At 58.6% G+C, this 19,245-nt stretch overlaps 5 protein-coding genes across 5 annotated transcripts; 3 read left to right on the plus strand and 2 right to left on the minus strand.

Moving 5' to 3' along the window:
• Nucleotides 1-67: 67 nt before the first annotated feature.
• Nucleotides 68-2,202, minus strand: MYCTH_2297440 (uncharacterized protein). The gene has a single exon (XM_003659848.1). It carries the CDS (start codon nucleotides 1,970-1,972, stop codon nucleotides 206-208), a length of 1,767 nt encoding a protein of 588 aa, XP_003659896.1. The 5' UTR covers nucleotides 1,973-2,202; the 3' UTR covers nucleotides 68-205.
• A 634-nt stretch (nucleotides 2,203-2,836) lies between these two features.
• Nucleotides 2,837-4,176, plus strand: MYCTH_2297441 (uncharacterized protein). Its single transcript, XM_003659849.1, has 2 exons — nucleotides 2,837-3,577; nucleotides 3,712-4,176. The coding sequence occupies exons 1-2, from the start codon at nucleotides 3,067-3,069 to the stop codon at nucleotides 4,050-4,052; spliced, it is 852 nt and encodes a 283-aa protein (XP_003659897.1). The 5' UTR covers nucleotides 2,837-3,066; the 3' UTR covers nucleotides 4,053-4,176.
• Nucleotides 4,177-5,384: 1,208 nt separating this feature from the next.
• On the minus strand, nucleotides 5,385-7,304 carry MYCTH_2297442 (uncharacterized protein). The gene is made up of 2 exons (XM_003659850.1): nucleotides 6,840-7,304; nucleotides 5,385-6,754 (listed from the first exon to the last, which is right to left on the minus strand). The coding sequence occupies exons 1-2, from the start codon at nucleotides 7,173-7,175 to the stop codon at nucleotides 5,777-5,779; spliced, it is 1,314 nt and encodes a 437-aa protein (XP_003659898.1). The 5' UTR covers nucleotides 7,176-7,304; the 3' UTR covers nucleotides 5,385-5,776.
• A 1,594-nt stretch (nucleotides 7,305-8,898) lies between these two features.
• MYCTH_2297444 (uncharacterized protein) lies at nucleotides 8,899-12,476 on the plus strand. Its single transcript, XM_003659851.1, has one exon. It carries the CDS (start codon nucleotides 9,919-9,921, stop codon nucleotides 12,139-12,141), a length of 2,223 nt encoding a protein of 740 aa, XP_003659899.1. The 5' UTR covers nucleotides 8,899-9,918; the 3' UTR covers nucleotides 12,142-12,476.
• Nucleotides 12,477-13,821: 1,345 nt separating this feature from the next.
• MYCTH_2297445 (uncharacterized protein) lies at nucleotides 13,822-16,810 on the plus strand. Its single transcript, XM_003659852.1, has 4 exons — nucleotides 13,822-14,043; nucleotides 14,295-15,191; nucleotides 15,250-15,432; nucleotides 15,508-16,810. The coding sequence occupies exons 1-4, from the start codon at nucleotides 13,913-13,915 to the stop codon at nucleotides 16,706-16,708; spliced, it is 2,412 nt and encodes an 803-aa protein (XP_003659900.1). The 5' UTR covers nucleotides 13,822-13,912; the 3' UTR covers nucleotides 16,709-16,810.
• The last annotated feature ends 2,435 nt before the right edge of the window (nucleotides 16,811-19,245 follow it).

Here is a 19,245-nt window from a genome sequence, read left to right on the forward strand (position 1 = left end):
TGTACTCAATATGGGGCCCGTCCGTCCTATGCCACAACATTACTACTCGTCAAAGCCAATTTTTGTACAATACAAGTTGCACCACCGACCCAAACACACATATCCATACATTGAATGCAAGAGCATCTCGGTCATCCTTGCTTCTCCTTTCTCCGCTATACTTGAGATAGGAGGCAGTGACGCACCCGGCCAACATCATCTGATATCAGGCCTGGAAGAAGGAGAGAATCCCCCGCGGCGGCGGCTTGAGATCCTCCAACAGCTCCCTGACCCTCCTCTGCCTCTCCTCGATGACTTTCTCCTCGGCCGCCCAGCGATCCACCTCCTCCACCCTGGCGACACCTTGGCCCCACAACCCGCCGAACCAGCCGCCGCCGGCCCCGGTACCCTTCTTCTGCCTCTTCTCCTTCTCCTCCTCCTCCTCCCTGGCGAGCTTCCGCACCATGGCGGCCCAGTTGCCCAGGCCGGTGGCGAGGCACTCGCGGCAGGCGGCGCGCGCGGGGCTGTCCCGCGTGGCCTTTTGCGGCAGCTGGTGCAGCTGCTCCTCGGCGACGTCGACGGCCTCGCGCGTCCAGCCGAGGCCCTCCTCGCGGCTGCCGGGGGAGGAGGCGTACAAGATCTCGCCGATGTGCAGGCTCAGGGCGGCTTCCTGGCAGAGGTCGAGGGCGTCGCGGGTGGGCGGGGCGGTGCCGTCTGGCGGGGGTGGGGGGTAAGGGGGCGGCGCGAGGAATGCCGTGAGGGTGGACCAGATGCCTGCTGATCGGGCCCCGGCGGGCTTGTTGCCGTTGCCGTTGCCGTTGTTGTTGTTGTTGTTGTTATTGTTGCTGTTCAGGGCAGCGGTTATGGAGTTCGAGGAGGACGAGGAGTGGGCCGTGGGCGGCGGGAGGCTGCGGCGGGCTTTGAGGATGGAGACGAGGATGGGCAGGGCGGAGTCGAGGGCACCCTGGCGGGCGCGGAAGGTGGCGTAGGCTGTGAGAGCGTTGAGGAGGTTCTCGGAAGGGAGACCGGCGGCTTCGCTGAGGGTCCAGGTCTTCTTGTCGAGGGGCTCGGCGGGCAGGCCTGGCCGCTCGGAGGCCGCGAGGTTCACGGCATCCTCGAGGATGACGCTGGCCGGGCCGTTGATGCCTTTGTACTCCAGCCAGGAACCGTAAGCCAGGCCGGCCTCGATCTTTTGACGATTTGTGAACCCGGGGGTGGACAGGATGCGCAGGTAGATGGCATCAGGGGACTCGAACCGCAGCTCGCAGTCCTCCTCGCGCGGCGCGCCCTTGAAGCCCGGCGGGAGTGGCTTGGGGAAGGGATTTGACGGCCCGATCATGGTTCCCGGAGGAAAGACAATATTCCTGGACTTATCGAGCACCCAACCGTCCATGTGCTCAGCTGCCTTGGCATATCCCATCATGGCCTCGTAGTATCCTCTCCTCCACTCCTCCGACTTTGCCGTCACATCCTTGGTCCCGGGGGGGTACTCGTGCGGAGCATCCTTTACGCCCTGCCCGTCAATGTTGGGATCCTCAAGCCGCTTGACCGTGGTCTCAAACCACCAGGCAACCTGCTGCCAGTCTGTGATTTTTCCCGGCGAAGGCTCGAACCTCGCGCAGTTGCCGCCACGGAAGTCCATGCGCGTCCGGAAGGTCCACTCGTGGGGCGTGGGATACCTGCGCTCGAGGCGCTCCTGGACGATGGCGAACCAGGCGGCGAGCAGAGAGAAGCCGGCAATCCATATGTACCCCGTGTACTTGATGCCCGTCTTGATCTCGTACTTGAGTTGCGCCTTGCGCTCGGTGGTGAGGTAGCGGACACGCCCACTGCGGGAACTCGTGACGGACAGAAAGGGCAGCTGGGGCCGGCCGCGGAGATGGGTGCGAAGGGCGGTACTATGCGTAAAGGTGCGTTGCAGCTTCCGGGACGGCACGAGGCGAAGGAGAAGGAGGCGTCGCATCATGGAGTCCCGGCGCAGAGATTGCTGCATCTTTGGGGGGGCAGTCCGCACGGTTTGGTCGATTAAAGTAACGTGATGACAACAGTCTCCCGATGGGATTGGGAACCGGTTGCCGCGGCTCAGCGCATGTCCGGCTTGTGGTATTGTTGTTGTAGACGTCTAAATCAGCAAGTTATCTTGAACTGAGACAGCTGTATAGTTTTCGTAGGCCCCTCCAAGAGCGGGACAATGGGCGATGACGAGGGAGTGCGAGAACGTGCGTGCGCTTTCTCGCTGCGGAGCTCGCGTGTGATTGATAAAAAAGCGGGCCCCAATGGACTGGGGGGCCCCCCCCCCACCAAGCAGACAAGCAGCCGCCAAGGGTTGCTGTGTGCGGGAAGCTTTGGCCGTTTAGTGGACCCCACGCCGCATCGGCCGACCGACCATGCGGCGGGAGTGACTCCGTTGTGGAGTATAAGAAATACGGAATACAGTACGGAGTAATCCGTATCCGTACTCCGTAGAGGAACTGTGCCGCAACTTCATCGCAACCTTACGGAGGCTGTTTCGGCCAGGCCCGACCTCCGGGCCGTTTCCGGCCCGGCCACTAACAATCTCGGGTGAGAACGACAGCCAAACTTGTTACCACCAGAAAGCGGCCTCGAATCCGGCCGTCAACCCTTGAAACTAAGCTCCAACCAGACGCCGGACCTCGCGATGCTTCGTGTCACGATGAGCCCGGTCGCCCGGCCGCCCGGCCGCCGTCGCTCGGCAGATTCCCTACTTCGTCCTGTCGACCTGGGGGTGACCGACGAGAGAGAGGGTTTGAAAAGGTAGCGGCATCCCGTCGACGGCCCGCTCCCGAGCGGTTACCCTCGTCTTCGATTGCCCTTGTGCTACCATTGCTCCGGCTTGCACATATATATGTACATGATCCGACCAAACACGGAACCGGAAAAGGAACAGGAAACTCTCGCCCTGTCGCCTATTCCCACCCTGTTCACTCGATCTCACCACTTGACGGCGCGACTGGACCCGTCCGGAGCCATATTTCCTCTAGATAATACTCGAGGGCGAGACGAACGGGGCAGGGTCTCTTTGCTAGCAACGTCTTAGACCAAATTTTGGTTGGTTGGCTGGCTGGAATGACCACCTTCATAGACGGATGGACTTCGAAGCCCTTTCCCAAACTCGCCTTTTCCGCTGGCGGCGTTCTGGCACTCGCCGACTTGCAGACCATTGCACAACGCACCGCCATCGCCGGCGGGGCGAGCTGGTTTGATGCGCTTGTGCTCGCCCCTGGCATCCACTACCAGCAGGCAGCCGACGAGTTGTTTCGTAAGGGCGGCGCCGTGGCGATTACCGACGTTGTCGACGAGTTTCGCGGATCACCCGTGACCTTCGAGCTCAAGAACGCCGCCATTGCCCACTACATCCAGCAGGTTGCCAAGCCCGGCATGACGGTGACACTCGACGTCGGCCGTGTCGTGGCTGCCAAGGGCCGATACAAGCTGAGCCGTTCCAACAGCGGTCTCCACGCCACGGCCTGGAGGGACACGGTGAAGCCGGACACCGGATGGCTGTCACACGCCCTGTACCTGACGACTCCCTTCATCACCGTCGTTTCGATTGCGCTCGTTGTGATTTTCAAAGACTGTGGGATCCCTCCTCCTCTCCCCATCTTCCCCCCCACCCCCCCCCCTACGGGGACACGCCCTAGTCTATCGATATATATATATACAGACCAGTCACTAACGTACGGGAATATGACCAACAAACCAACCGAAAAGGGTGGACACTCTTATCCATCGTGGCCCTGATGACCTCCCGCATCCTTAACATCTGGGTGATCAAGAGGCGGGCATCCCATACAGACAACTCCAAAGATTCCCCTCAGACCCCTCAGAGCCCTCAGACCCCACAGAGCCCGCCCTCGCACACGTCGAACACGGCCCGCGGCCCCGGGGAGAACTCGGGCAGGTCCAATCGCCCAGGTCGCTTGTCTTTTTCGGAAACCCGCCAACGGTTATGTCATTGCTTCCTCCGCGTAGCTGACTTTGAGCGCAAGGCCATGGTGCACCTGCGCGGAAAGAAAAACGACCTCCGCGACGCCATCTCCAAACAGTGGTAAGTCATGTCCCCAATCCCCCTGGCCCCTCCCAAGCTGCTACCCTTCCTTTCCTCTCACCTTCCCTTCCTACATCCGATCCAAGACCACGAAAAGAAAAGCTACCGCACCGTAGCTATCCAAGTTCGATTATTATTATTATTATTATTATTATTATTCTTCCTTTGTCTGATTTGTTTGTTGTTTTTGTCACATGTCTTTTCTGGGGATACCAGGCTCCGCCGAAAGACGCAGGTCGAGGACTTCCTCGAGGGCGCCGCCAAGCTGCTGGTCTACCTGGTCGCCGCCCTGTCCGGCAACATGACCCAGGTCGGCTCCATGATCATGATGGCGCTGCTGCTGACCTCGGCCGCCCTGCTGGCGCTGAGCAACGCCAAGGCCAGCAAGATGGTCGTCAACGGCGTCGCCGTCGAGGTCGCCGAGAGCCAGCCCAACCCGGCCACGCCTGCCGCGGAGGTGCTCGGCGGATCGAACAACGCTGCGGCAGGCAGGCCAGCCCCTCCGGCGCCGCCTGCCGCTCATTCCCGTCCTCCAGATCGTCGTGTTGTGAGGGTCGCGCCGGACACTTCGAGTAGTGCTACTAGCGGTTACCAGGGCCCGGCGCGGCAGAACCGCTCGAGGCCGGTCGTGGATAGAGTCGGGGTAAATCCCGAAAGTCAAGCAGAGATGGGGTATGGCGGGCCGGCAAATTAGCCGGACAACCCTGCATAATGGTCCCATTCTTATGTGTGTGCCCGGCGGTGAATGAGTCTGTTGGGAGAAGGAGCTCAGTTCTCGAGTCGAGGCCAAGGTGAGCAGGAAGAAAACGGGTTGAACGAACAGTCGTAGAGCATAGAGGCCGCGCCATGAATCGTTTGCTTTTCTTGTTTTGGTTTGTTTTTGCTTTGCCTGGGATGCAAACTCTTTTCGCGTGGCGTTCATGCAGAGCAAATAATATTGATGGATAGATTAAGGACTGGGCTAGAAGAGGACCGATTCCCACTCTCTCGCATGCGCACCTTTTATCGTCTGCCTAACGGATGCCCGAGTACGCACCAAGACCGTCAGCGACGGAGTGTAACAAGCCATTGAAACGAGGGGACAGCTCGTTGTGCGAGCCAAACGCGTGTTAATCTCGCGGAGACTCTCTGCTGCCCGCGAGTGTGGGAGAGAAAGTCCCGAGGGAGAACATGATGGAGTTCAGGGGGTTGGAATGGGACTCAATCAAAGGCCGATTTGGACCAACTCCAACACTTCCTCCGACGTAGTGGCTACGTTTCTAAACTTACTCAAACCATAGAGGGATACAATCAAGGCTCGCTGATGTCGTCTCGGCGAGTTTGCGGCTCCCATCATTCCTTACCGCGACTGGGGTCGAGCGGGGGAGCGGTTTGCGGTTTAACCCCGGCGGCAATAGCAGCTGCTGTAGGAGGTTATGTAGCTCTCACCTTATGACCTCGCAGCGGTTTTGACTCGGGGTCATTCGCTGAAACATTGTCGAGCGATCAAGGCGGTCAAACAACTGCATGAGTCGTTTGGGAAGAATTGTCTTCTACTTGCAATGCTTTGAGGCACCGCCTCGAGGCGGAGAAGAAGAAGAGGATCCCTGTCGTGTCTATTTCTTCGGCTTTATGGAGTATCTTTAGCAACGCACTCTATGTGTTTGGCGTGCCCCTTATATGAGCTGCGAGCCCACTTCTTGATGCGCATTCCCTATCTTTACGACACTGTGCGAGAGCTGCGCTGACTTAACGGCTGGACTTTGCCTCGACATAACGTTGGAGAGTTTGTTTTTGTAGCGCCTTCTGTTCGTTGATGATTTCCCACAGCTCTTCGTTCTGCTTCCGCAATTCTTGTTCGGTGGCAGACTCGGCGGCCGGCTGATTGAACGCTGCTATCGCGTTCTCCATGGCCTGGTTTGGAAACCCTGAGGCATTGAGCAGCGAGTCAAACCCGGTTTCGGAGCCAGGATACGACTCAAATTGCACCGCGAGGGCGTAAGTGCGCTCGGCTTGGGATGGTTTGATGATATTTACCGTCTTGGTCGGCCTCTCCGCCGGGAAGGGGGAGATAAACAAGACATTTGTGACGGCGGCGTTAAGGTTGGCCAGTTCAACGGGCGACTTGTTTTCCGCAACATCCCACCGCATTATCTGGCCCTTGGGGTGCCCCGTGAGCAGCATCGTACCGTCATAGCTCCAGCTCAGGCAGGAAGCAGGCCCAACATCGGGCTGCGTCGCACCAAAGGGCGAGGAGATCTGGACGACTGTCGTGGCTTCCTCGGCCCCTGGTCCCAAGAGAGGCTTTTCGGAAAAGACCTCGGTGACATAGAGAGACCCATCGTCGCAGGAGACGCAGATGGCTCTGGAGGACGGGTCGAGAGACAGGCAAAGGGGAGAGCTGGGGAAAAGAAGCGTTCGCAGGGCATCGCCGGTCTGATAATTCCAGATTATGCATGACTTGTCCTTGCTCGCAGAAACACAGAAATTTGTGTCGCTGCTGACGCTCGGGCTCACGGAAAGGCCGGTGATGGCAGCCCTGTGGTTGGAGAGGCTCCGTTGCGGTTGGTGCTCGGCCGCAGAGTCGAGCTCCAGAAGCTGAAGCAGCGACCACACGTGAATATCCGAGTCGTCGGAACCCGTAAGAACATGGTATGGCGTTGCAGCAACGCACGAGACCGCCTGGACGTGGCGCGCCGGGGTCGATACCAGTCGGCCAGTGCACGTCTGTGGCCATTGTTAGCCGACCACGACAGCCCGAAAGTGGTTAACGTGTCTCTTGGGAAAAAGCGAGAAAAAAAAATCATCTCACCTCCCAAAGCATGAGGCGGCCTTCTGTAGTGCCTAGTATCAGGACATCCCCGGCTAGGGTCAAGCATCGTATCCTTTCGGGAAAGGCCACAAATGCCTCCTGATTCCCACGGAGCCTAGAGTAGACATGCACGTAGGCCTTTTCATGCTGCGCGGCAAAGACGTGAGTCTCGCTGACAGCAAGGCCGTTTACAGGACTTGAGCTCTTCTTGAAAGTCGATTTGACCGAGTATGTGGGGCTGAGGGAGTGGAAGTAGATGCCGACATCTTTGGCGATGGCGGTGTTGGAGGATAGAGGGGCTCCGCAGATCGCAGAAACGAATTCCTCCGAGAGCATGATTGCCGTTTGCCTCTCCGCCTCAAGTGCTCACCAGTGAGCTCAACTTCCTCTCTCTGATTAGTGTACGTCTTCCCCCCGGGAGATGTCTGTCCAGCGCAGACGGACTGATCAATCGAGTGTGCAATCGGTGGAATGAGCCGCAGCCAATCAGGAGCGACCGGCGGCTTTTCCAGACTTGTCTTTGTTTCTGAGAGATTCAGACCCACGGCTGCCCCAGCTGGGATTCCGGCCGATGGACGCAGACGGCAGACGGTTTCACAACCACCAAGTGTTGTAGTGAGACAGAGTGTGCCTTGTGCGTGTCGAAGTGGGTAAGGGAGGAGCCACGTTTAGATAAAGTGGGAATGGTCTAAACAGCGTGGTGTGGCTTCCAGGGGAAAGAGGGTTGTGTGAAAAATTCAAGGTCGAGGCCGCAGCTGCTGTTGCTTCATTCATCGATATTTTGTGAAAAAAAAGAAGCTGCGACTTTCCTTTTTCTGCTCCCCAGCGCTCATGATTGGTTGCACGAAAGCTTTGATGTTTGAGGTGGGTCAAATAGGTGGCCCGTCGATCCCCGTCTCAGCCGCAGGGCGATTTCCCCGCCCCGCAGACAGTTCCCCGATCGGCCCTGCGGGTGGATCCAAAACCGGTTAAGCTTTCACTCGTTGTTTTTTTTTTTTTTTTTTTTTTTTTTTTTTTTTTTTTTCGTTTCCCCTAAAATAAGTGTAATGTTTGTGCAAGAGACCACCCAACCCTGGTATTATCTTTGTTTTTCCCGCGCAGGGAGCATATACCACAGATGCCTCTTTCGGAGCTGTCATGCAATAAAGCCCATCCGCATACGATTCTGGTCGCCGACAGCGACGTCGGAATGCCGGATGCGCCGCATTGTTTACGGAATATGGGGCTCACCTGCACGGGCAATCGCGCCAAACTGTCGACCCTTCATCCGGCTTCCGGCAGCGCCCAGCTCGAGACGGCGAACGAGGTTTACCCTTCCTCGGATCTGCTGCGGGGATGAATCAGATTTCAAATTCCGCCCCCAGGAAAACCTGGCTGCTCTGACCTGCAGCCGGCAAGAGCGCAAGCGGCTAGCGTATGTATCGAAGCACGGAATATTGTGTCTCAGTGGGGGCACTGGTGCCTTGTTTCGGGCAGTCTACCCGCCAACAATCCCTTGTCCCACGCCACGCGATGACCTGAAAGCCCCCGACCTTCCATACCCCGCCGACTTTCATAGCAGAAGAAAGGGTTCATCATCTGTAGATGGCTTGAGTTTCTTGCAAAGTCTGCAGTTATCCGTAAACTCTGATTGCTCGCGTAATTCAACACGAGACCAACACGAGACCAGCCCGACATGGAGCAACGTTAGACGAGGCACCCACCATTCAACTGTCACTTAGGTATCTAGAACGGCTCAACAAGTCGATGCATCCTATCCTGAAGCTAGCAACAGGGGTGGGGGGGAAGCGAGCCATGCGCAGGCGAAGCTGTCTCAAGCATCCGCTCACTGCATGGCGTGCTCCACCATATCTTGGAACGCGGCTGATCTACTACCACCAACTTTGCTAAAGTAGTTGTCTCGGCCAGGTATCTTGTTTCTCTTGCTTCGTTGTGCCGTACTTGGTGCGCTAGATCGGGGAATGGGGGACGGTGAGAGGCGATGCACGGACGGGCGAGCATCGCGGCCACCCTCCTTTTTTTCCCCGTCGCGCCAGCATTGTCCGGTTTTGGGTGTCACGACATATAGTACACTCCCCCTGCATTTGCTTTGGTGAGTGTTTTCAGGGAGACCAGAGACGTTGATGGCCCGTCTTCCAGCCTTCGGGTCTGCTCCAGTCTCAGGGACATTGTATACACTATGGTCCGTAATTAAGCGTGTCGTTCTCTCGCTCTTCCTCTTAGACCCGTAACGGGTCCAGACTCGGCGACAAAACGCCCTATGCCCTATTTCTCGCATACTGTGTAGATACAAGGTGAGCATCGATGATCCGCGCAGGGATAGCACGCCACAGCCACAGCCGATCTGATTCGAGCCCCGAGAGAACCCTGCTCGAAAATCTTAATGCAGTCCGCTCTCGCCAGGCGCACCACCTCGACGACACTCCCATCATATTCTTCGGATTCTGAGATGGGTACTAGTGAGCCCGTGGTTGACTGCAATCTCCCCGAGTTGCTGGTGAAAGATCTGGCAACATCAGAGGACACCTTCAGATCAAGAGCCATGACTGCTGGGTGTCCCTACGCTGGCCTCGCGGCTCCCAGCCGCGAGCCGATGCCTTCGTTTCGACGGCCGCTTGTACCGTGTCGCGGAAGCTCTCAGGGACGACCGACGGGGACGAGGACGTCCCTGATGAACTGGCTTGTGGCGGAGGGACCAGACGCGTGCGCTGAGGAACTCGACGAGAACGGGCATCTAGGAAGTCAGGAAGGATGTCCTGATTCATCCAATGCCGCATCAATAGGAATGGCGCTTTCCCTAGCTCGCACCCGTCAGCAATCTGTTGCCACGGCGGCCACGTCAGATTCCGGTCGCTGTTCATCGCTCTTTTCACACAACAACGCCCTCTCACCAACCCCACCCGTCTTCTCGCCGTCTCTTCGGAGGAGGGAAAGCAGTCCGCACAGCACTTGGTACGAAGACGAGCCAGACTCCCCGCGAGAGACGCCCGGAAGCTCCATCTTCACGGCAGGGACGTCGATTTCTGACCCTCACCGGCCGGTCACGGAGACGGAGACGGAGAATGACAGCGATAACGACATGGCCAAGGAGAAGCGAGCCGCCGACGGGCACGGCATTCCCTGGGTTACCACAGAGGCTTTCTCCTCAGAAGGCGGCTGTGCCACGCGTACGCGGCAGCGCACTCCTGGAAATCAAGCACCTCCCGAAAAGCCGCGCATGGTCGACATCCCTCCGATAACAACAAGCCCAAAACGCACCTCTTCACTGCAGCGGAGTCGGCAGGGCGCCGAGTCCGCTCTGGCCGCGTCGGACCTCGGGCTAACCTCTGCGAGGACGGCGGAGCGGCGAGGGACGCTCTCCAACGGCAACTCTCTGCAAGCGCCGTGCTGCAGCGTATCTTTGATTGAGACGGCGAGTGGCCGAACCGTCATTGACGCATCAGCACCGCCCCCTCCCATCGCCTTTGCCAACCGATCGCAGGCTTTGCATCATTCCCATGCTCGTCCGCCGTCTGCCATAGCAACCGATGCTACCGATCAGGAGGACGAGGCGCCCGGCACCGGCCGAGAACTCGGCGCCGGAGCATGTGCGCAGTCGCTCGGGGAGGGTAGAAAACCGTCACTTGTTGACCTCCGCCACTTGGTCGACGCCGGCGCCGAAACACTTGCCTCATCTCGGAAGTCCACGCCCTGTACACCAAGTGTGCCGGCCCCGGGCATTCCGCTACCGCCAGAGATCGTTGAGTCTTTGCGGGTGTCGATATCTTGTTTCCCCGAGACCATGCTTCTCACGTCAAGCCTCTCCGTTGAGACCATCCGAGTCTACTCCAAGAAGTTCAGGCACCGAGTAGACACGGATTGCCGGTTGAGGGCTGTCGACACGGGCTCAGCCTTCTTCCCCTCGGCCTCGCAAAACCACAAACCACCAAGACGGTGGAACATGGGCTGGCTGGGACATTCCGCGCGCAGCAACAAGCAAGACCAATTCCAGCCGCCCCGGCAACGACCACAACAACAAGAACAGCAACAACAACACAGTTACCCTTTCCCGCGAGGCAACCGATCTTCGCCATCTGCCACGTCCAACCTCACCCTTGCCGGCGCAGAACCACGAACCCCAACATGGGTGGCCATCAAGAACATTTTCCCCTCCGCCTCGGACCACCTCTGCGACGCACTGTACGCACACCTGCTCGTCTACAACTACATCGTCTCCCTCGCCCCACCAGCTAACCCACCATCCTCCCCCTCCTCCTCCCCCTCCTCCTCCCCCTCCTCCTCCTTCTTCCACCCCGGCCATTCCCTCAGACCACGAACAGGAACGGGGCCAGGAACAGGAGCAGGTACAGGCAGGAGGTTGGGGCAAGAAGAAGCAGCAGCAACCGGAGCGGGCGGGGCGGTAAGAAGGCCGTCGACGTCGACAAGCCACCCGGAGCACCACCACCACGACCACCACCAGTACCGATACCAGCGCCGCCCCCAACCTTCTTTCCAGGCAACTCCTGCGGAGGACCTAGGCGCCAGCAGCGCAGAGGGCGGGAGCCGCCTCGGAATCCCGCAGAAAGCCGCCAGCCTCCTGGGCATGGACGACCCCGTGTCGGCTGCGACGACGGCGTACCAGCACCACCACCATCACCAGCAGCAGCAGCAGCAGCAGCAGCAGGAGGAGGAGCAGCCCCGACGGCGCGCGCTGTCGCGCAGTCGGGGTCGGCGGCGGATCAGCTACTACCCGCTGGCGGGGCTCATTCCGTCTCCCGCCGGTCCGAATGCCGGCGGTGGCGGTGGCTGGTTTGCTCCGCGGTCCGCGACCAGTCACGGGTGCGGTTGCAGTGACTGTGATGACGGGGCTGGCGGCGGCGGCGGCGGCGGCGGCGGCGGTTGGTGGCTGCCTCCGCGCAGCGCGACGAGTCATGGGTCGTCGTCGGGCGGGCACGCGGCGGCCAGGGGCTCGCTCCCTTTGCAGCATCATCGGGATCAGCATCAGCAGCACGAAGGGGGCGGTAGTGGCGGGTCGGCGTCGTCGTCGTCGGCGGCGGCGGCGGCGATGGGGGAGTTGCTGACCGGGTTGCGGAGGTGCGTGCACCTGCTGGTCGCTACGATGCGCACTACCGCCGCTGCTGCTCCGGGGGACGGGCAGGAGGAGGAGGCGCTGGCGGATGAGGTGGGCGGCATCCTATCCGGGTCCGGGCTGAAGCTGGGGGCGGAGCCTGCGGAGAGCGTCGAGGCGGTCGAGCCTGTCCTGATGAGAGCGCTTTGCGAGGTCGTGAGGTGTGCTGAGAAAGGGTCCTTGGGGGGGTTATAAGGAAAACGAGGAGCCAGTGTCGGCTATGGGCGGAGGAACAGTTGGTTGTACGATTTTGGTGTTGTGATGTGCACCGCTGATGGGGAGGTGCGGTGCGGTGCTCTTGAGGGCGGATCGGTTGCCCCGTTTCACTCGCGTTCATTTTGTGTTCAGGTTATTGCGCTTTTAATTTGCGTTTCTTCCCTCGCCTTCCTTTACCTTTTTTTTTCTAGTTTTCCTTTCCTTTTCTCTTCGGGAGGCTGGGTGAAAGGGAGGGGGGGGGTTACAATCGCTGCGAAAAAAAAAGTTAATTCATCAGTTAAAATTTATATCGGTAGATTGATGGGTTCCCATGTTCGTGGGCACCGCTTACCTTTTTGTGACCCTTTTCTCATGACGGAAGGTACGTTTATGAAAAGCAAAAAAGACATCCAGCTAGGTCTCCTCGACTGAGTTTTGTTAAACCCGATTTCTATCTCACCCAAACGAGAACAGCATCACAATGGCTTGCTCTTGGTTCTCCGGATCGGTTGTTGCCCGCCCTTATCCGCTGGCTCTCCTTTATCATAATTTATCCGAATATCCAAGGAGCGAGGCGGTTGACTATTCGAACACTTGGGATGTCTGGCACATCGGCCATGCCAAAGCAATTTTTTGCAACTACTAATTGCTTTGTCCACAAAATATTCGACGGCGAGCTATATTGCGTGGTTGGTCAAGAAGCAAGAATTCGCGGAGAGCATCATCCAAGACCTACACCTGCTCGTCATCAAGCCGAAACGGCGTAACACACACAAGAGGGTACTTCCGAAAGTCGTACGGAGTCTGCCATCGTGTCATAGCGTAGGACAACGCCAACTTATCCGGCCTTTGGATTCCTTGTTATCTCAAGAGAAAAAAGGTTGAACAAGATCATTAATGTCGGGGTATCGTCTTGGGTTGGAAGGATCCCAGACGCGGACGGTCCGCGACATCCGTTGCGCACTAGCCGTTCCACCCTACCCTACAAGAACTCCACCTAGACCTTCTAGGGACCAGCCATCGTTTCAAAACAAGGAAATAAGAGCACCTTGTCCGGTAGGTTTACAATCCTATTACAATCCTATGCAGCTTGAAGTTTTGGCAAGCGGTGTAGGGTGTTTTATCGAGTGAGAGGTTCTGCACTATGCCAATTCGCTGCGTTCACACACAAGGAAATTGAAAAAAAAAAAAATAAAAAAGCGAAAAGAAAAGAAGAAATGGGACGGATACTAGATCAGACCACTCTTCGCCATATAATCCGTATTCTGGAGCGTATATGGGCGAAGTAGAAACGGTACGACAAAAAAGATCAAGGTCCGGCTCACGGGCCGGGTTGTGAACGACGAGATGACGTGCGGGATTATGTCTTGGCACAACTTCGCCCTCCGTGCTAATTTCCGTGCCCGATCGGAGAATAAGGCTTCCCAGTCTCCACCAACTTTCCGCCTTCGCCGCCCCTCCTCCGGACCCGTCCGGCTCCACCATTATTAGAGAGTACGTGGGGTAGCTCGGGTCTGGTTCTCTCAACCCCCGAGACGTGTCGGAAGACGAGCAGTATTGCGGACGGGGTTTTCACAGCTCGAACTTGAGAGACGAGGGGCGCAATCGGGTGGCTTCTGAAAATCTTGTCTGAGCTCGCCTCTTTTCTCTCTCATCGGCAGTGCACCGTTAGAAGCAGGGCTTCGACCCATCATTACACTCTTCTTTTGGGAGGGGCGCGTTCCTGTTGGCTTATTTCCCCCGGTGGGCTCCCAAGCACTAGTTCCGAACAATGGACGCCCCAGAGACCCGGGCACAAGCGACCCCGACCCCACGGGCTTCACGCGTCACCTACGCCTGTGAGGCGTGTAGGGCTGCCAAGGTCAAGTGCCAGCCCGGTCCCCAGTCAGGGATATGCAAGAGGTACGCGAGCGAGCCGATTTGGACTCCCGCCCGAAGTGTCTTAGGGTGTTGGTCATAACCCAGCCGCTAAAGGGGGGAAGAGGACAACTTGCTTCCTCTCTTCCCTCCCCCCCCCAAAAAAAACGGGGGAGTCCGCAACTATTTCTTTCCATACTCCGCCCCCCACTCCCCCCCCCTTCCCTGCCCCTGTTTCTGAGCCCATATGGGCCGGACGGTTGGCTTCTCAGACTGATCTGGCCTCGGACACTCAGATGTCTCGAATCCAAACGGGAGTGCATCTTCAAGACAGGCCCTCGGACCCGCCGGCCAAGGCAGCTCAACAAGAGACTCAATAATCAACCCGCGGCACCCAGCGGCTCTTCCACGGGCTCTGCTGTTGTTGCTCCTGCCGCCGCAGCCGCAGCCGCAGCCGCAGCCGCCAGAGCAGCAGCGGCAACCGCCGCGTATCCGCCTCCTCCCGGCCCTTCCAAAACCTTTACCATCGACATCCCCATGCCCGCCGAGGACGACATCACCGACTCCCTCGAGGCCCTGCGCCTGGCCCACGACCAAGCCATCGACCTGCTCGTGCCCCTCGGCTCCGCCGGCGAGGAGGAAGAGGGGGAGGGGGAGGAGGACGAGGACGATGAGGACCGGGACCGGGACCAGGACCAGGACCAAGCGTCCGTTTCGGGCGCGGGCTCGGTGCTCTCGAACGCCTCGTCCCTCCCCGTCGGCGCGTCCGCGCTGTCCACGCCCCCGAGCAGTGTCGCGGGCCGGGGCCCGCAGCCGCCGACCGGTCTCGACGGTCAAGGCCGGGCCGTGCAGGGCGAGGCGGGGAGGGGGGCGAGGCCGAGGACGCTGGCGAGCCTGAGGCTGCAGCCGCGGTTCAACCTCGACTCGGCCGGGAAGCTGCTCGAGACGTTTCGTGATCACATGCTGAGTTACTTTCACTGTGTGGTGATCGGGGAGGGCGAGACGGTGGCCGGCATGGCCAGGGAGCGGCCGTTTGTGCTGCTGGCCGTGTTGGCGGCTGCGAGTGCTAGCCGCACTCTGCAAGGGCACAGTCTGTATGATGAGGAGTTTAGAAAGGTTCTCGGGTTGAAGTTCGTGGCGGGTGGTGAGAGGACGCTGGAACTGCTCCAGGGTCTGTTGATCTACAACGGCTGGTGAGTTGCTTGTGTATAAGCTCGAACCTCTCTCTGTGTTTGTTGCTGATTGTTATAGGTACCCGTTCCACCTCCGGCCGAAGAACAAGCAGTCCAGACAGTACCTCCGGATGGTCGTCGACATTGTCAGCGACCTCGAACTCGACCAGGACCCCGGGATTGACTTGATGGACGTTCCGCCAACCCCTGAGCGACTCGACCAAATTAGGCTATACATAGCAAGCTACTACATGGTGTCGGTGTACGCGCTCGGTTTTTCCCCTTTCCCCCTCTCCTCGTTACGTATATTTCCAACTAACTCGGTTGTTGTTCGCAGATCTGCCTCGTCTTGGGGCAACGCTTCGTCCCTCACGTATACCGACTACACGGAGCTCTGCTGCGACCTCCTCCACCGCCACAGCCCGCACCAGGGCGACCGCGTGCTGGCCTGGCAGGTGCGGCTCCAGCGCCTGGTCGAGGACACCAACGACCTCCGGCGCACCCACCGGGGCCGCTCCCAGAGCGAGTATCAGATTGGCCTCATGATCCGGGGCATGGAGACGCAGCTGGCCGAGTGGGAGGCGCGCATCGAGCCGGCCGTCGCCGCCAACGCGTCGATCCGGCTCGCCGTCCTCTTCACGCGCGTCTTCTTGTCGGGCGCCCCGCTGCTCCACCTGTCCTGGGCCAGGGCGCGTCAGGCGGCGACGTCGGCCGACCCATCGTTGTCGGCGACCGCCTCCTTCCGCCCCGACCCGCAGCGGCTGATGGCCGTCATCCCCTCTCTGCACGCGCTGTACGGCTTCTTCTTGACGCTCAGCAAGACCCAGATCAACTCCCTCACCGGCGTCGAGTGGCGCATCCTCATCCTCTCCGTCATCCTCGGCTTCCGCATGTCCTTCCCGCTCGCGGCGTGTCCCGAGTGGGATGACCGCGCGGCACGCGAGGCGGTCCGGTTCGGGGAGTACATGGACCGGTTATGTCGGATGGGCGGCGGCGAGGACGCGAGCGAGATTAGAAGCAGTTCTCTGGGCACGACGACGACGACGGCGGCGGCGGCGGCCGGGGAGGGGGGAGGGGCTGCCAGTGAACAGTCGGTAAGAAGCATAGACGTACTCAGCGCTAGCAAGATTGTGCTAGAGATGGTCAAGTCCAAGTATCGAGAGAGGGTTGCGAGGTTGGAAAGGAAGCAGCAGCAACAGCAACAGCAGCAGCAGCAGCAGCAGAAGGAATTGGAGGCGATGCTGGCTGCGGCAGCGCCGCACCCGATGCCCGCCGGGGAAGGAAGAGGAGGAGGGGCGCTAGGCCATGGTTCCGTCCCTACTGCGTGTCCTGTGATGGATGGCAGCTTGGACCCGTACTACCCGTACTGGGACGAGACGTTCAACAGCAATCTGGCCGGCACCGGGCTCGGCATGATGCAAGCGCACGGAACGGGAACGGCTCAGTTGGATGGCGGCGACGTTGCATCGGCAGGTGACTTGTGGACGGCCATGATCATGGGCTGGGCCCAAGGCGGGATGGATGTCGACACCTTGTAGGGGTTGGTGTGGCGTTTACATCGCTAGAGTGTTGCTTCCTGTCTTTATTACCTTCCTTCATCCCTCTCTCCTCTGTTTGCCAATTTCCCCTCTATCTTTTGCTGCTTGTTATGAGGGAGTTGATCGGATCAAACACTGCGCTCAAATTGTAACATATCGAACTGGTGGAGGTGATCTTGACCGCTGAACTTTGCCATCCGTTGAATGCCTGCCGAGAAGAAGAGAGAGCAATACTTGGTCACGGTTGCCTTTCATTTCCTCTGCTCCCTTCCCTTCTTCCTGCCTTCCCCCTTCCCGATCTGTCATTTGCTGCTACCTGCCTTACCAAAAAGGCTGGGTGAACATTGCACGTATCTGAGTCCGACCCAAAACAGAACTAAAACGTGCCGGGTGTAACGGACAGGTAAACATCAGATAGTGCACTAAGAACGTTTTCACTTTGACCTCAGACTCCTTTGTTATGGCTGTGCCAGGCTCGGGCGCAAGTGCGAGAGAGACAAGTGAAGCCGGTGGGGAACATGTGACTGGCTTCGCACGCGCGTCATGGCCAAATCTCTTTGTTTGGCGGATTCCGTGTGTCCACCACGGAGTCCTCCAGCCACTGTCATGGCTCGACACCTTTACCTCGGTCGCTGGTTGGTGGCTGCATCAGGGCAGAATCGGGAGAAATGGCGGAAAGAGAAAAGAAAACGATCGAATCAATGCCAACAATCGGCGACTGGGGTTCCCGCACCGCACCTGCCCAGGGCTGCTGTGGCCTCTGATTGAGCAGACCGTCAATCTTAGTGTCGACACAGTGTTCACACAGGGACTACACAGTAGTCAGTTATTTGGAACGTTTTCTGAGCTGATCCTAGGCCGAGGATCTGCAGAAGCTTGTCTCGCAAGGTTCCTGAGAGGTCAAAGCGCTGGACCCCGGCGGCCCCGCTCTGTGGTTGGAGTCCTCCCCGCTCACGCCTCGCTCGCCCGATCCAAAAAACTTGGAGCATGTGTGTGGGTGGATCGCGGTTTGGTGTGGCACGGCAGAGTTTCCGTGACGAGGCTGTTCACATTTAACTATACACAAGTAGATGTGCGTATGGACGTGATTTGTAAGCCGTATGTACACGGCCAAAGGTCGCTTATTACCCAGTGACCACCTTTTTTCCTCCCAAGGTGCGACGGGTTCCGTGTCGCGGTTTCGTGACTTCTTTCCAGTTTCGCCCAGGGGCCTGATGTCGGGCATGCCTTGATTGCTCCCATTAACAGCTGTTTCAGGGACCAGGGAAACGGTACCCGGCAACTTCAGTTCGTGTCGCAGCAAGGAAGAATGGCTGTTTCCATCTACAGTTCGTCTGTTTGGCACGCTGCGCATGAAGATCAAGAGCGATCTGCGGCAGCCCAGATTGGTAATGGGAGACATACGTGCCTGCGCGTCAAGGCAGACGATTGAAAAAAAAAAAAAAAAATTGATGATTGTTACTAAGATACCCTGTGCCCCGACAACAGGCACCAGAAAGAAGAAAGGGCTGGGGGGCAATGATGTCTTTCCCTAAGCCTGTCCTGATTGGGCCAGGCTTGAGTGTGGTATTGCTCCTGAGTTCGCTTCAAGGGTGTTCGAGTCGCCCTACAGAACGGTTATGCAGGTTGCCAATTGCCGGGCCCGATAGGAGGGCGTGGTACTGCCCAGTCACCGGCTGTAGCGTCGTGTCGTATACTCGCAGTAGCGTCGGGTGCTGGGGAGCGAAGTGGACTCGGCGCTGGTGCGAAGTCCGCAGTGTCGTGCTGAGCAGCTGCGCGACGTGCAGCAAGCCGTTCTTGTTGGCTGTGCTTTTCAGCCGACCCGGCCTGACAGCGCTCTTCCAAATCTAATTGTGCCCATCCACTCTGTCTGTCTGTGTGCACATACATACACGTACAGTACATGAGAGTACACCGGTGGCCTGGGGCAGCACAACTCCACGCGAGGCGGTCCTGCTTCCACGCTTGTGATATAATGACGAGGCTCGCTCTCGAGAGCGACCCAACGCCTCCTTGTGTCACCTACCGTAGCGTACGAAGCAATCGGCTTGTCGGCTGGCCGTCCCCTCACTGTATTCGTTGAATGACCCCTCCCGCCCATCGCGAGGATCTCGGTGGGCGACAAAGACAGTTGATTCAGATATGAGTCACCCAACAACGGGACAGATAGCCTTGGCTCGGACAGAGTACCCCGCGAAGATGCTGTGGCTCGTCCTCGCACTCACGTCATACGCGCGGTGATGATAGCAGCTACTCGATCGAGGGTAAGATGTACCGCGGACATACATCCAAGTACGGATCACACTACTGCCAGTGAGCCATGGTCTAGGCCTAGACCTAGTGTAGTCCGTACATACATTCATACTGTCCGATTCGAGTCCCGGAACAAAGCTAGTGTATGCCAGCAGCCGTCTGCCGAAATCGTCAAGCACTCCAACTCCCTGCTAAACCGGCGGAGCGGCACAGCTAGTGTAGCCGGGCCAGGGCTGGGGTCGGCGATCGGCGTTCTTCCCTCGTTCGTGCTTCGCGCGAGATAC

This window comes from Thermothelomyces thermophilus, chromosome 1 (assembly GCF_000226095.1).
Source record: "Thermothelomyces thermophilus ATCC 42464 chromosome 1, complete sequence".
Classification (NCBI taxonomy): domain Eukaryota; kingdom Fungi; phylum Ascomycota; class Sordariomycetes; order Sordariales; family Chaetomiaceae; genus Thermothelomyces; species Thermothelomyces thermophilus.

What these genes read in the sequence shown, in the direction of transcription:
- MYCTH_2297440 (XM_003659848.1), bottom strand. Translation starts at nt 1,972, where the DNA reads ATGCAGCAATCTCTGCGCCGGGACTCCATGATGCGACGCCTCCTTCTC.
- MYCTH_2297441 (XM_003659849.1), top strand. Translation starts at nt 3,067, where the DNA reads ATGACCACCTTCATAGACGGATGGACTTCGAAGCCCTTTCCCAAACTC. An exon ending in CGTTGTGATTTTCAAAGACT is followed by an intron (nt 3,578 to 3,711) that starts GTGGGATCCCTC and finishes CCAACCGAAAAG; the next exon opens with GGTGGACACTCTTATCCATC.
- MYCTH_2297442 (XM_003659850.1), bottom strand. Translation starts at nt 7,175, where the DNA reads ATGCTCTCGGAGGAATTCGTTTCTGCGATCTGCGGAGCCCCTCTATCC. An exon ending in GCCGCCTCATGCTTTGGGAG is followed by an intron (nt 6,755 to 6,839) that starts GTGAGATGATTT and finishes CAATGGCCACAG; the next exon opens with ACGTGCACTGGCCGACTGGT.
- MYCTH_2297444 (XM_003659851.1), top strand. Translation starts at nt 9,919, where the DNA reads ATGGCCAAGGAGAAGCGAGCCGCCGACGGGCACGGCATTCCCTGGGTT.
- MYCTH_2297445 (XM_003659852.1), top strand. Translation starts at nt 13,913, where the DNA reads ATGGACGCCCCAGAGACCCGGGCACAAGCGACCCCGACCCCACGGGCT. An exon ending in CAGTCAGGGATATGCAAGAG is followed by an intron (nt 14,044 to 14,294) that starts GTACGCGAGCGA and finishes TCGGACACTCAG; the next exon opens with ATGTCTCGAATCCAAACGGG. An exon ending in CTGTTGATCTACAACGGCTG is followed by an intron (nt 15,192 to 15,249) that starts GTGAGTTGCTTG and finishes TGATTGTTATAG; the next exon opens with GTACCCGTTCCACCTCCGGC.